We start from the raw sequence: 16,548 nt of genomic DNA on the forward strand, positions 1-16,548 counted from the left end.
TTAGTTTTCCTAACCTGCCACAGTAATTATTTTAACCTGCTATGTTAATTCTCTTAACCTGTCACATTAATTATCCTAACCTGCCATGTTAATTATCCTAACCTGCCATTTTAATTATCCTAACCTGCTTCGTAAATTCTCCTCACCTGCCACGTTAATTCTCCTAACCTGCCACGTTAATTCTCCTAACCTGCTACATTAGTTCTCTTAACGTGCCACGTTAATTATCCTAACCTGCTTAGTTCATTCTCCTAACCTGCCACCTTAATTCTCCTAACCTGCTATGTTAGTTCTCCTAACCTGCCACATTAATTATCCTAACCTGCTACGTTAGTTCCCATACTTGGAGATAGAGATTCTATTTGCCTGAGAACTCATACTGAATTTAATTCAGCTGCTATATCTATTGCTTCATTAACCGTTAGTGGGCGTGGCGTTAGGCCAGAGCGATGGGGATGGGTAGTCAAGAAAAGACCCTACCTTTTTCAAGCCCAATGGCATATAGCCCAATGGCATATAGCCTACTGTAAATGCCAAGGTCTTTTTATATTTTTACTGCACTATATCAAGAAGAGTGGATTTGCATCATACCAATATCTTTACCTTTTTAGTGTTTATTAATCTATTAATGCTGTTTGCCTTCATTGTCATCCGACAGCTGGCGTCACACCTAGGCATCGCTCGTCCCTCAACCGACAGTGCAGGCGGATTGGTCGCTCTATCTGACGTAAGGCATCGATTTGCCCTATAACATTTCCTTTCATGTCTGCACACAGGCTACTCAAAGTAAAAGGGTAGTAACTTCTGCTTGATTGAAGCTTTGTAACACAGCACAGACCAGGTCACCATAACCTGCAATGGGTCAAGAGGCTCTAGTCTAGTGGTCACTTGATTGTGGAGATCATTCAGACCTGGGTACTATTGGTCCTTTTGCCCAATTTGTAATATCAGCATTCCCACTGAACAAAAAAATGCAAGGATGATATGTCTTGTTTTTGTACTGAGAATGGCAACCAAAATATAAACGCAAGATGTAAAGTGTTGGTTTCATGAGATGAAATAAAAGATCCCAGAAATGTTCCATATGCACAAAAAGCTTATTTCTCTCAAATGTTGTGCACAAATTTGTTTACATCCCTGTTAGTGAGCATTTCTCGTTTGTCAAGATAATCCATCCACCTAACAGGTGTGGCATATCAAGAAGCTGATTAAACAGCAAGATCATTACACAGGTGCACCTTGTGCTGTTGACAATAAAAAGCCACTCTAGAATGTGCAGTTTTGTCACACAACACAATACTACCAATGTCTCAAGTTTTGAGGGAGTGTGCAATTGGCATGCTGACTGCAGGAATGTCCACCAGAGTTGTTGCCAGAAAATGGAATGTTAATTTCTCTACCATAAGCCGCCACCAACGTCATTTTAGAGCATTTGGCAGTACATCCAACCGGCCTCACAACCGCAGACCACGTGTATGGTGTCGTGTGGGAGAGCGGTTTGCTGATGTCAACTTTGTGAACAGAGTGCCCCATGGTGGCGGTGGGGTTATGCCATGAGCAGGCATAAGCTACAGACAACGAACACAATTGCGTTATCAATGGCAATTTAAATGCACAGAGATACCATGACGAGTTCCTGAGGCCCATTGTCGTACCAATCATCATCCGCCGCCATCACCTCATGTTTCAGCATGATAATGCACGGCCACAAGGATTTGTAGACAATTCCTAGAATCTGAAAATGTCCCAGTTCTTCCATGGCCTGCATACTCACCAGACATGTCACCTATTGAGCATTGTTTGGGATGCTCTAGATCGACGTGTACGACAGCGTGTTCCAGTTCCCGCCAAATCCAGCAACTTCACGCAGCCATTGAAGAGGAGTGGGACAACATTCCACAGGCCACAAAAAACAGTCTGATCAACTGGGTTGCGCTGCATGAGGCAAATGGTTGTCACACCAGATACTGAGTGGTTTTCTGATCTTACCACTTTTTAAGGTATCTTTGACCAACAGATTCAAATCTGCATTTCCAGTCATGTGAAATCCATAAATTAGGGCCTAATGAATTTATTTCAATTGACTGATTTCCATATATGAACTGTAACTCAGTAAAATCTTAGAAATTGTAGCATGTTGTGTTTATATTTTTGTTCAGTATAAAACTGCTTTGTTGTGTAACAGAGTATCCACAATATACAGCACATGACCACAAGTGGACAGCTGCTCGTCGGACATCTCATTCCAAAACCATGGGCATTCAAATGGAGTTGGTCCCCCCCTTTGCTGCTATAACAGCCTCCACTCTTCTGGGAAGGCTTTCCACTAGATGTTGGAACATTGTTGCGAGGACTTCCTTCCATTCAGCCACAAGATCATTAGTGAGGTTGGGCAATGGCACACAGTCAGCATTCAAATTCATCCCAAAGGTGTTCGATGGAGTTGAGGTCAGGGCTCTGTGCAGGCCAGTCAAGTTCTTCCACACCGATCTCGACAAACCATTTCTGTATGGACCTTGCTTTGTGCACGGTGGCATTGTCATGCTGAAACAGGAAAGGGCCTTCCCCAAACTGTTGCCACAAAGTTAGAAGCACAGAATCGTCTAGAATGTCATTGTATGCTGTAGCGTTAAGATTTCCCTTCACTGGAACTAAGGGGCCTAGCCCGAACCATGACATACAGCCCCAGACCATTATTCCTCCTCCACCAAACTTCACAGTTGGCACTTGGCATTTGGGCAGGTAGCGTTGTCCTGGTTTCCACCAAACCCAGATTCGTCCATCGTCCTGCCAGATGGTGAAGCGTGATTCATCACTCCAGAGAATGCGTTTCCACTGCTCCAGAGTCCAATGGCGCGCAAGCTTTACACCACTCCAGGTGACGCTTGGCATTGCGCTTGGTGACCTTAGGCTTGTGTGCGGCTGCTCGGCCATGGAAACCCATTTCATGAAGCCCCCGACGAATAGTTATTGTGCTGACGTTGCTTCCAGAGGCCGTTTTGAATCTCGGTAGTGAGTGTTGCAGCCGAGGACAGACGATTTGTACGTGCTACGCGCTTCAGCACTCGGCGATCCTGTTCTGTGAGCTTGTGTGGCCAACTACTTCGCGGCTGAGCCGTTGTTGCTTCTAGATGTTTCTACTTCACAATAACAGCACTTTTATAACAGCACAATAACAGCACAGTTGACCGGGGCAGCTCTAGCAGGGCAGACATTTTACGAACTTTGAAAGTCACTGAGTTCTTCAGTAAGGCCATTCTACTGTCAGTGTTTGTCTATGGAGATTGCATGGCGGTGTGCTCGATTTTATACACCTATCAGCAACAGGTGTGGCTGAAATAGCCAAATCCACTAATTTGAAGGGGTGTCCCCATATTTTTGTATATACAGTGTATATTGGCAGGAGCTTAGTATCTAATTATGGTAGATAAATCCATGCAGGCACTATTCATTTATTTTGATTGATTTGGAAATGTCATCACACACTAGCATAGTTCAACAGTCAATAAAAATGGATTGGCTCATGCAATGGTACTACAAACCATCTTCTTCCTGTTACTACATGTAGGCCTATGTCTCAATTAAATTGGCCCTCCCTTTAACGAGTATGAATACCTATGACACAACATCAAGTCTCAACATGACGTTTCTGCTCTAACGCACAGCAAGAGTTACAGTAAAACCACAGGCTTCAGCGCAGCAGTCAATGGCTTCCGGTCTCTCACTGCCTTGAAAGTCAATGACAATTATTCTCTTGCTTAAAGTCAATGACAGAGAACACTGATAGGAAAACATTGCTGTCAAGCTCCTTTTCATTCTCTGTTCAGCCTGCCGTCAGGTTATATAAGACATTTCCCAATACAACATCACTCGTTCACATTCTGCCTCAATATACCTTAATAAACAATCAGTAAGTGTATTGATGTTTACATTCATGCTTTTTAGTGTTGATTGGCCTCCAGCCATAGTGAATTATTCATAATTAGTGCTCTGCTCCTCGACACAAAGTTCATTGGTGGTTGGCTGATTGCACTTTCTCCGTCATTAAGCAGCTAATTAATTTGGCTGCAACCCTATTAAGAGAGCAATGAGGCCCGTTGGACTCAGATTAGCAGAGTTTGTAAAAAGTACTCTACCTGGATATGATTGATGTTTTTTTTAATACTTTACAGGGTCTTTTATTTACAAAATGCTGTGATAAAAATAAAATGCCCTCCAGAAAATGCCCTCTTGTTGTATTTTTGGAAAATTACTGAATTGTTTTGAAGATGACCCCCTGATTACATCACAAGATAAAATAGCAGTTTCCACATAATACTGAAAACATATAAAAGAAAATGTAGTTTCCACGAATGTAGAAACTGGAATTGTGCTGAATATAAGTAAGACTAGCTGTCGCTATTGGCGTCGGCGAATGGGGATCCTAATAAATAAAATAAAATTTAAACTTAAAAAGCGATGAAGTTCCCCATGTGTGTTGCTCTTCTACATGTGTAGGAACATTAGTGCAATAACAATCTCTTGTGGACAGACGCACATAACAAGCTGTCACTAGATTTTAGTTTTGGGTTGCTGAGATTATAATTACACCTAGTAACACCGTTGTGTTGCATGTTGTATTGACATAGTAACCATGTTAAGTTCTAACTACAGCTGGAGAACATGCCACCTTTGATGACAAGTGTAGGCCATCTTATGCAGTATCGCCAAACAACAATTTTTTACATACATCTCTCTCGATCTTAATTAATACGGAAGTGCTGTCTGCATTTCCGATACTGCTAGATTACTGTTATGCTACATATATACAGTACAAGGAGGAGGGAGATTCTGAATCCCTCCCTCCTCCTTTCTCTTCCTATTCTAGACATCACTGTCTCTCTCTTCCATGTTTTTCATCAGCGTTGACTCCAGTTGAAAATGAAGTGAAATAATAATGGCAGCTTCTTCTATTCTATCTAAGGCCCCTGTTCTGGGACTCAAATATTTAGTTTTCAGTCCAGACATCACGCTCAAGTCCCCTGTCTCAGAGAATCTGGGCTTTAGGCAGACACATAGTACATGCACACACATGCATGCACACACACACGCTCTCTCTCTATCTCTCTCTCTCTCGCATGCACCCCCCCAAAAACACAAACACAACCCCCGCTCCCTGGCAGTGATGAATCATGGCAGTGAAGGGAGGGACTTCATTCTGTTGCACATGGCCCTGACTGAGTCCTACACCCATCACTCATGATCCTTCAGTGCCATCCGGGCAGGGTGTCCCCAGGTTGTCTCTACTGATGGGGGCAGGGTGTCCCCAGGTTGTCTCTACTGATGAGGGCAGGGTGTCCCCAGGTTGTCTCTACTGATGAGGGCAGGGTGTCCCCAGGTTGTCTCTACTGATGAGGGCAGGGTGTCCCCAGGTTGTCTCTACTGATGAGGGCAGGGTGTCCCCAGGTTGTCTCTACTGATGAGGGCAGGGTGTCCCCAGGTTGTCACTACTGATGAGGGCAGGGTGTCCCCAGGTTGTCTCTACTGATGGGGGCAGGGTGTCCCCAGGTTGTCTCTACTGATGGGGGCAGGGTGTCCCTAGGTTGTCTCTACTGATGGGGGCAGGGTGTCCCTAGGTTGTCTCTACTGATGGGGGCAGGGTGTCCCCAGGTTGTCTCTACTGATGAGGGCAGGGTGTCCCCAGGTTGTCTCTACTGATGGGGGCAGGGTGTCCCCAGGTTGTCTCTACTGATGGGGAACACCTCTGAGTCACATGATCTTCACCGATGATGACATCACCACGGCTTTGGAGGGAGGAAGAAATCCCTATGTCCCCTATGACAAGTACCACCCATATGCTGCTTTAACATCCACCGTGACCTGAATTGAGCTAATGAACAAAAGCGGATAATTAGCCAAATTACAATCTGGAAAATGTATAGAATTTTTGATTGAATTAATATTTTTCTTTTTTATTAGGATTAGCTCTGGGATTGAAAACCATGATCTCAATTTATGCGCTGGCTCACACTGTGTGTAGACTGAAAGTCGTCCTATACATAGCATGCAGCATCAAATAATCAAACCTACTTCCTTTTAGTTAAAAAGTGTGCTGCTCGATGCACAACCACACTGCCACTTTCTTTGATTAGTGTGTGTGTGTGTGTGTGTGTGTGTGTGTGTGTGTGTGTGTGTGTGTGTGTGTGTGTGTGTGTGTGTGTGTGTGTGTGTGTGTGTGTGTGTGTGTGTGTCATAATGACTGACAGTAACAGGGTCAACAGAGTTATTTAGTCTGGGGACGGTAGTCCACTGTGGAAGTGTCTGTGGGATTCCCTTTGAGTCTGGGGATAGTAGACCACTGAGGAAGTGTCTGTGGGATTCCCTTTAAGTCTGGGGACGGTAGACCACTGAGGAAGTGTCTGTGGGATTCCCTTTGAGTCTGGGGACGGTAGACCACTGAGGAAGTGTCTGTGGGATTCCCTTTGAGTTTGGGGACGGTAGACCACTGAGGAAGTGTCTGTGGGATTCCCTTTGAGTCTGGGGACGGTAGACCACTGAGGAAGTGTCTGTGGGATTCCCTTTGAGTCTGGGGACGGTAGACCACTGAGGAAGTGTCTGTGGGATTCCCTTTGAGTCTGGGGACGGTAGAGGGAAGTGCCTGTCTGGATCTGCTCTGTATCAAACACTGGGACAAACGAGTCATTCGAGTTTGGGGACAGAATTGAATGCGACACAGACTGTATGATGGATGACCACCCCTAGGTGGCATTAGCGTGCCCCAGCCCGGCTAAGAGCACTTTGTAATGGATCTGTCTTGATGGGAGAAGAGCAATCCATTAGTTATACTCTACTGTACTGTACGAATGGCCCAGTGGCCACCGCTTCTGGGAAGTGAATGATTTCCCCATTTTTTTTTTATTCACTACTTCCCCACTCTGAGCTTTAGTTATTAATCTACAGTCCAAGATGTCAGTGTGTGAACATTTGGTCCAGTCAATGAGATTGCAGTGATGTTGAGTGCAGTTTATACATGTACCAAATTATAGCACATGCAATACCTCTCAATATTATTAGATCACTAATGTAAATTAGATCACTTTTCTTACAACAGTTGTGCTTACTCCTATGAGCAAAATGGGTGTACTGTTCGATAAGCCTTTTCTAAGTGGGGCGTATTGCTAGGGGCAGCGACGGACAGGCCATAGGGAAATTCTGGCAAATTCCAGATGGGCTGGTCCAAATTGGGTTTTTATTTGGCTAATAATGGGGGGCCTTGAGGGCTAGGGGTTTGTCATATTTAGGTGGCCTTGACAAATGATTGAATGACTCATACCATATACCATGCTGTATCAATGCTTGTTATTTTATTCCGAAGATCTCCAGCACGCCTTACAAGGAAGAGACTTGAATACAAGAAAATCATATGGAGACTATAGGAAATGGTCAAAGGTTTTTCTCGATTGAGGCTGCCACTTCAGACATAACAGAACAGTACAATCTGCGCTAGACTAAACTAAATAGGTGTTCAGAGATGCAGGAACATATGCTGTACAATATATACTATCACGGTGTGAATGGACTCATTATGTAATCAGGGCAAAGTGCTATGAAATCTTCATATGCAATTACAGAAGACATGTCTCTTGATACAACACATCCAAAGCATGTAATCATTCGTCCTTTGTGCTGTGTTGCCTTGGTGTTCAGAATTCTATGGATACAGCTACATTCTGTAGAAATTGTTCAGCACCCGAATAATACATTCAGCTCAACGAGGGTACACCGTTTTAGTACATAATGGCTGCTGTGTGCGTGCGTGTGTGTTTGTGTGTGTGTGTGTGTGTGAATGGCTCAAGATGAGTATAAATTATTGGTTGAGTGTTTATGGAACACAAAGAACACATATCCCGAAATAAATAAATGTATCTCACTACAATACATTTTAATAGAAAGTTAGCGACAATAGATACGATCTTGCTACCATGGAAAGGAAAATACCTGTCTAGTTGTGGAAAGATTACCCTGATGAACTCTTTAGTCATATCCCAGTTTACCCTGATGAACTCTTTAGTCATATCCCAGTTTACCCTGATGAACTCTTTAGTCATATCCCAGTTTACCCTGATGAACTCTTTAGTCATATCCCAGTTTACCCTGATGAACTCTTTAGTCATATCCCAGTTTACCCTGATGAACTCTTTAGTCATATCCCAGTTTACCCTGATGAACTCTTTAGTCATATCCCAGTTTACCCTGATGAACTCTTTAGTCATATCCCAGTTTACCTATTTGATTATGGCCTTGCCTACACCTAGCGACATGTTTTTTCAAATATATGAGCAAAAAATATAACATTTTATTTGGAATGGTAAGTCAGACAAAATTAAACGGGCCTATTTATATAATGAATATGAATTCGGAGTCAGAAATAATAAAATATTAAAGCATTAGACCTCTCACTAAAGGCTTCAGTCATACAAATGTTATACTTAAATCCAAACTGGTTCTCTAGCAGGTTAGTAAGAATGTCTCACCCCATGTTCAAAAATTGCCTTTTTCCCTTTATTCAGATTACAACCTCTCACTTTCGGTTATTTGAAAATGAAATAATCTCAAAAATATCATTATTTTTAAAACAAGCCATCGAAAGTTGTTTGCTATTTCAGTTTAATCCACCAGAAAAGACAGAACAAATATGTTTTTGTAAATTATCTTTGTAAATTATATTCATAAATAGGACTGGTGGAGTTATGTCTCACATGCAGCTAACAAAAATATATGGAAATGTCTGCTCTACCCAAAATTACAACCAACTAATTGTAGCATTACCGCAAACATGGAAGAGGCAAGTGGAAGTTGGAGAAAGTAAGGAACTTGTCTGTCCCTGCATTAAAAAACAAAATTGGTTAAAGAAAATTGTGATAATATAGATTTTTGATGTACCGATTCAATGGCACATGGTTTATGAATTGATACATAAAACGATGCCGGAATTTGGAGGTATGTTGGGTTATTGTCCTGTTGAAAAACAAATGATAGTCCCACTAAGCCCAAACCAGATGGGATGGTGTATTGCTGCAGAATGCTGTGGCAGTCATGCTGGTTGTGCGCCTTGAATTCTAAATAAAACTGACAGTGTCACCAGCAAAGCACCCCCACACCATCACACGTCCTCCTCCATGCTTCACGGTGGGAACTACACATGCGGAGATCATCCGTTCACCTACTCTGCGTTTCACAAAGACACGACGGTTGGAACCAAAAGTCTCAAATTTGGACTCATAAGACCAAAGGACAGATTTCCACCGGTCTCAGTGGCGGATTTAGGTATAGGCGACATGGGCAGCCGCCAGGGGCGGGGAGCCTGCACGAAACATTTTGGACTGGTGACATTTGCACGATCGGTTTTCTATCACTCATTTGCATGTCACGTCAATGATATCATGTCACCGTGTGGGACTGTGGGTCAATTAACCTTGTCGGAGTGGGCGCCCTGATTCTAGTTTGTGAGCTAGGCAGGCTACAGCCTGGGAAGGTCTGCCGCTCAGAAGTACGAGATTGGGAGGGGGCGGGGTAGGTTGACCTCAGGTCTCCCCACTGGAAGCCCGAGGTAGGGGGGCGGGGTAGGTTGACCTCAGGTCTCCCCACTGGAAGCCCGAGGTAGGGGGAGCAGGGGAATCTATCAAATAGCGCACCTCTAACTTTGTACAGTACTAATGCAATTAGTCAAATCAGTCACACTACGAAATGCTACCAAAAAAAACACAATTCATTCATAATACTGTGAATATATAGTTTCACAGACATATTGTTGCATTTTTTTCTGGTTTGTGTGAAATCGTTAAAAATAATATAAAACCAGTATGCACACCACCAAGGTGAATTGGTTTAGTCTTGACTCTTGGGTGACAGTGTTGGGGGATGGGTAATGTATTGATGTTCGAGTGCCAAATCAACATATTTGTTTCTATTTGTCTTTGTTACTTCTTTTTGATATTTATGAGTCTTACTTTTGTATATATTTTTATATTTATATAATTTTAGATGTTATGAATATGTATTTGTGTTATTCCAAATGTCTGAATAAAAATGACAGTTAGTGCAGAATGGTGATTCTTTTTTGGGGGCCGAGGGTGGAGGGGCGCAGAAGGGGGGGGTTCGCCCAGGGAGCCATACAAGCTAGAACCACCACTGACCGGTCTAATGACCTTTGCTCGTGTTTCTTGGCCCAAGCAAGTCTCGTCTTCTTATAGGTGTACTTTAGTAGTGGTTTCTTTGCAGCAATTCGACCATAAAGGCCTGATTCACGCAGTCTCCTCTGAACAGTTGATGTTGAGATGAGTCTGTTACTTGAACTCTGTGAAACATTTATTTGGGCTGCAATTTTTGAGGCTGGTAACTCTAATGAACTTATCCTCTGCAGCCGAGGTAACTCTGGGTCTTCCTTTCCTGTGCCGTTGTTAGGAGTGTGTATAGGAGCCAACTTCGGCGGAAGTCGTGACATGCGGTCCTCATGAGAGCCAGTTTCATCATAGCGCTTGATGGCTTTTGCGACTGCACTTTAAGAAACTTTCAAAGTTCTTGAAATTTTCCTCATGCATATCAAATCAAATCAAATTTATTTTATATAGCCCTTCTTAAATCAGCTGATATCTCAAAGTGCTGTACAGAAACCCAGCCTAAAACCCCAAACAGCAAGCAATGCAGGTGTAGAAGCACGGTGGCTAGGAAAAAATCCCTAGAAAAGCAAAAACCTAGGAAGAAACCTAGAGAGGAACCAGGCTATGAGGGGTGGCCAGTCCTCTTCTGGCTGTGCCGGGTGGAGATTATAACAGAACATGGCCAAGATGTTCAAATGTTCATAAATGACCAGCAGGGTCAAATAATAATAATTACAGTAGTTGTCGAGGGTGCAGCAAGTCAGCACCTCAGGAGTAAATGTCAGTTGGCTTTTCATAGCCGATCATTAAGAGTATCTCTACCGCTCCTGCTGTCTCTAGAGAGTTGAAAACAGCAGGTCTGGGACAGGTAGAACGTCCGGTGAACAGGTCAGGCTTCCATAGCCGCAGGCAGAACAGTTGAAACTGGAGCAGCAGCACGGACAGGTGGACTGGGGACAGCAAGGAGTCATCATGCCAGGTAGTCCTGAGGCATGGTCCTAGGGCTCACGTCCTCCGAGAGAGAGAAATAAAGAGAGAAAGAGAGAATTAGAGAGAGCATACTTAAATTCACACAGGACACCGGATAAGACAGGAGAAATACTCCAGATATAACAAACTGACCCTAGCCCCCCAACACAAACTACTGCAGCATAAATACTGGAGGCTGAGACAGGAGGGGTCAGGAGGCACTGTGGCCCCATCCGATGATACCCCCGGACAGGGCCAAACAGGAAGGATATAACCCCACCCACTTTGCCAAAGCACAGCCCCCACACCACTAGAGAGATATCTTCAACCATCAACTTACCATCCTGAGACAAGGCCAAGTATAGCACACAAAGATCTCCGCCACGGCACAAACCAAGGGGGGCGCCAACCCAGACAGGACTGAAAGTAATGATGGACTGTCATTTCTCTTTGCTTATTTGAGCTGGTCTTGCCATAATATGGACTTGGCCTTTTACCAAATAGGGCTATACCACCCCTACCCTGTCACAACACAACTGATTGGCTCAAAAGCATTAAGAAGGAAAGAAATTCCACAAATGTAACTTTTAACAAGGCACACCTGTTAATTGAAATGCATTCCAGGTGACTACCTCATGAAGTTGGTTGAGAGAATGCCAAGGGTGTACAAAGCTGTCATCGAGGCAAAGGTTGGCAACTTTGAAGAATTTCAAATATAAAATATATTTTGCTTTGTTTAATATTTTTTGGGGTTACTACATGATTCCATACGTGTTATTTCATAGTTTGTATGTCTTCACTATTATTCTACAATGTAGAAAATAGTACAAATAAAGAAAAACCCTGGAATGAGTAGGTGTGTCCAAACTTTTGACTGGTACTGTGTATATATATGTACAGTATATATATTACAAGTAAACCTTATATTGTTCTGTTTCATAATTTCCTATAAACTGAAAGTATCCATCCTAATGTTAATCATAGATGGTAGTACTTGCCTCTAGTATGTTAGATGATGTCTGGTTGCCAATAGTAACCAAATTCAGCCAGGAACAATATTCACTTAGCCCATTGAATGGACTAGATGGAGAGGGGGAGCTCTCCGGACTGTGCTCTGTGTGAAAAGGCCTTGGGACAAACAGTGGTGGTCAGTGCTGTTTGAGATTAGGGACAACTTTTTTTTAATGCGCATTGCCTTATTTCTATAACAGCATATTGAATGACTGTCATTCATATTCCATTCACCCAGCTCAATGTGACTTCGATAGGTTTAGGCTCCTACGTGATACTTGAATTTGTCCTATACCCATCAAGAGGTTGCTAACAACTTAACCTACAAATAAAAGTTTACAACGTAGGTGCACAGGTCAAGAGACAATGACACATTCGATACCGCCTTGCACACTCTTGCCTGCATCTAGCTGATCTGGTGAGAAATCATTATTACAATCCAACTAAAACAAGAGTTTCTATTGGACCAATTCAGGTAGGTCCCTCCCTGTTTCGTTCAGGTTGCTTTCATTTATTGACAAACGTTTTGCAAAAGAATTGGCGATATTATGACACCCCTGATCACCAGCAAACACAGTTCACTTTCATAGCAGCCACATACAGCATCATCACTTTGCTCATTGTATAATTCCTTCTCACATCTATGCACTATCATCTTTTTAACTTTGCTTGTGGACTTCAGTGCACAACACAACAGCTGTCTGTGACCAGGCGCAAAATCTATACAAACCAAATCATCATACCATAACCACTAACTGCTACACAGCCTACATCGTTGTCACCAAAATAACATTATATTGTAGACAACAAAATATAACTAACATGTTACCAATCCTGTATTGAATGACTCATCCCATTTCCATGTGTACAATCATGCAGTACAGTGTACAGCTAGCAGTTGCACCATTGGCAATAAATTAATAAAACCGAACGCTTTCCTTAACTTGGAAGAGTTGCCATGTTGGATAGCCTTAGCCAGCTAGCTAGCATAAATAGCAATCCTCTCTGTTTGAGCGCGGTTGTTGAGTAGGCTAAATTAGCTGCATTAACTAAGTAAGTGAAAAGTAAACTAGGAATAAAACAAATACCATCTCTCTCTCTCTCTGCTGCTTCTCAATTTTTGAAGAAATGTATTTGTTCAAAACTGTTCAACTATTGTCTTTCTCTTTGAGTCAACTAATCAAATCAAATTTTATTTGTCACATACACATGGTTAGCAGATGTTAATGCGAGTGTAGCGGAATGCTTGTGCTTCTAGTTCCGACCATGCAGTAATATCTAATAAGTAATTTAACCTAACAATTTCACAACAACTACCTTATACACACAAGTGTAAAGGAATGAATAAGAAAGTGTACATACAAAAATATGAATGAGTGATGGCCGAACGGCATAGGCAAAATGCAGTAGATGGTATAGAGTACAGTATATACATATGAGATGAGTAATGTAGGGTATGTAACAATTATATAAAGTGGCATTGTTTAAAGTGGCTAGTGATACATTTATTACATCAATTTTTTCATTATTAAAGTGGCTAGAGGTGAGTCAGTATGTTGCAGCAGCCACTCAATGTTAATGATGGCTGTTTAATAGTCTGATGGCCTTGAGATAGAAGCTGTATTTCAGTCTCTCGGTCCCCGCTACTTATGCACTGCAGTGCTAGCTAGCTGTAGCTTATGCTTTAAGTGCTAGATTCATTCTCTGATTCTTTGATTGGATGGATAACATGTCAGCTCATACTGCAAGAGCTCTGATAGGTTTGTAGGACGTCCTCCGGAAGTTGTAATAAGTGCTGTGTAAGTCTATGGAAGGGGGTTTAGAACCATGAGCCTCCTAGGTTCTGTATTGAAGTCAAGGTACCCAGAGGAGGACGGAAGCTAGCTGTCCTCCGGCTACACCATGGGTCTACCCTACAGAGTGCTGTTGAGGCTACTGTAGACCTTCATTGCAAAACAGTGTGTTTTAATCAGTTACTTGGTGACATGTTTATTTAAAAAAATTATACATTCATTATTTTTATGAAATTCACTGAGTAGGATGGTCCTTCCCTTCCTCCTCTGAGGAGCCTCCTCTGGTGGCAAATGCTGGAGTGAGAGACCAAAACAAATGAACATAAATGTAGACATTGTTACAATAACACAATGACCCTCGACTATGCACAGATCAATTGATACACCACACTCAAGAAATTTGATACAATTTATTAACTAATAAAAATTATAACTGTTTTCCTTCAAATCCAAATGCGTCATGTACCAAATGTCTTTTTGAAGGGACACTGATAGCGAGCACTTGCAATGAATGGGCATGACACCTCTGTGCATAAAAATGAATCACTATTTACCATCCTCATCATCAACGCCCTTGACCCCCTCTTCTTCTTCTTTGTCTTCTTCTTCTCCCGTCCTTTTTCTCCTCCCCATTATCTTTTTTTACCATCATGCTGAACAAAATTATCTTCAAGGTCTTATTACGCTGCTAACCTTTTAAATTTGATTACTGTATAATAAAAAAGTGCATTTGGTGCGCTTTGGCGTATTACGTAAGGTAATCCTGTACATAAATTGCAGTTCAACCAGCCTCCAGAGGACGGCGAAAATACAGTTGGGCGGACCGACCAATACCGGGCTGGAAGAAATCAGTCTGGAGTCTGCCAATAACAGGTCGAGTTGCGCTCAGCTTCGACGCTACATTCTGGAGGCAGTACAGAACGAAGTCCCCATTCCGAGTAATCTCTCATAAATACAGAGAAGAAGAGAAGCTGTATGCCTATAATATAATAGGCTGCGCCGGCGATTAATTAGGTTACATGGACTCAAGAGAAAGCGAATTATTTTTTGGCGTATGAATATAATTGCATAGCCTGTTAAACGGCTTGGAAACTCAGTCGGCTCTTCACTACAAATCTGACCTAGGCTACCTGTGTAGAGGGGTTTGATTTTACTCATATTCTGGAATTGGTATCATCAATAGTTTTCTCGTGTGCTTTTCTGTCGGGTTTATATTGTTTGTAGCAAACGGCTGCCGAGTGCGACTGGAATACGCGTCTGCACCGGGGATTGAATTGATACATCATAACCGACCGGAATTCAGATTGTGAATAAACAAGACATTGTCCAGGGTAACGTAACCTCACTCTACAACCCAATACATCTGGGCAAACTGAACGTGTATTTCGGTAGCAGAGAGCGATACTAAACCTGCATAATGCCTCTTGCACATCTTGCGGAGCCCTGGCCCCAAATGGAACTAATTACACTGGACTCAGAGGTAAGGACACCGGTGAAATTGCTCTTATTGTCATTCCGCATGCCATATATAGGATATCTGTAGGCTACACTTTTCCCTTCTGTTAATTGGTGTACTTGGAAAGACACTTGACAATAAATACCAGGAATCAATTGTTTTTTATTGACATAATGGAACAATGTTGACTTGGGCCATGTTCAGTACGAAAACGTTCTCAGGAGTTGGAAATGGAAATGCCACATGGAGCCGAAGTGATTCCATATTCTGCATGTCAGAAATGCATGTTTGTTCTACATAGAAATGTGCTATCTGAACGTTCCAAAACGTTGTCCTGCTGAATGCGCCCCAGTTGTTATTTTACATGTTTGTAAAGTTAAGGAGTGCGCTTGCTTGTTTGTTACAGTAGGTTGATACAATGTACCCATGTGTGACAATTTTGCCGAAGTGTGGCAAAATCAAATCTGCGGGGGTATCATTTTATGTAATTGATTCCATGGAGCAGTGTCCTGTGGACTCTAAAACGTGTTCAAAATACTTATTTAAATTTAGTTTAATTTGTTATCAAGTGAGTAGGCTACTCTCCCCATCCACTCTTATTCTGTTTTATTCAGTTGTTGGCATGGCTTGACATTTTCCTTTTGATGTACAGTAGTCTAGCCTAATAGCTAATGTTCAAAGGATATTAGTTGAACTCAGCTTCTGCCATTTTGAATGTCCTCAGCACCTCTTGACAGGTGGCTGCTTGCCAGGAAGTCCTCCCTGGAATTTTTACTATGGTCATGACCTTGCAACTTTTGTTGGGAAAGGCAAATTGGAGGCAAGAGTGACATGCTGTCTCAGTCACAACGCAATAAACCCGTGTTCTCTCACGCAGCAGCATTACATGTAAAACCTAGAAAGCCCTTTCTCTCTACTATGTTCTCATACTTCTCTCTCTTTGTGTTGTGATTCGGTTCAACTGGAGGAGTGTAGCTATACTACACCTGTTGGGAATGAGGTCTTCCCCAATCCCCAACAGATTGGATGGGCAGGTGAAATTATGCCTGTCTTGCCTCGTTTCCTGTCATGGGCCTTTGAATACGATGTGTTTGAAATGAGCGATCAATGTGTAGTAATGTAGAGAGATGACAAATGCCTTTAGAATACGGCACACTGAGATCTTTCCCATTGAGCTTGA

At 42.5% G+C, this 16,548-nt stretch overlaps 1 protein-coding gene across 1 annotated transcript in view; it reads left to right on the forward strand.

The window, feature by feature from the left end:
• The first annotated feature begins 14,790 nt into the window (after nt 1-14,790).
• The window catches only part of LOC120060162 (ribosomal protein S6 kinase 2 alpha-like), a 96,080-nt gene continuing 94,322 nt past the window's right edge, over nt 14,791-16,548 (forward strand). The window contains exon 1 of the mRNA XM_039009283.1: nt 14,791-15,392. Coding sequence (XP_038865211.1) covers nt 15,330-15,392 — 63 coding nt within the window. The 5' untranslated portion in view covers nt 14,791-15,329. The remainder of the gene's footprint in view (nt 15,393-16,548) is intronic.

Source organism: Salvelinus namaycush, chromosome 15 (assembly GCF_016432855.1).
Source record: "Salvelinus namaycush isolate Seneca chromosome 15, SaNama_1.0, whole genome shotgun sequence".
Classification (NCBI taxonomy): Eukaryota; Metazoa; Chordata; class Actinopteri; order Salmoniformes; family Salmonidae; genus Salvelinus; species Salvelinus namaycush.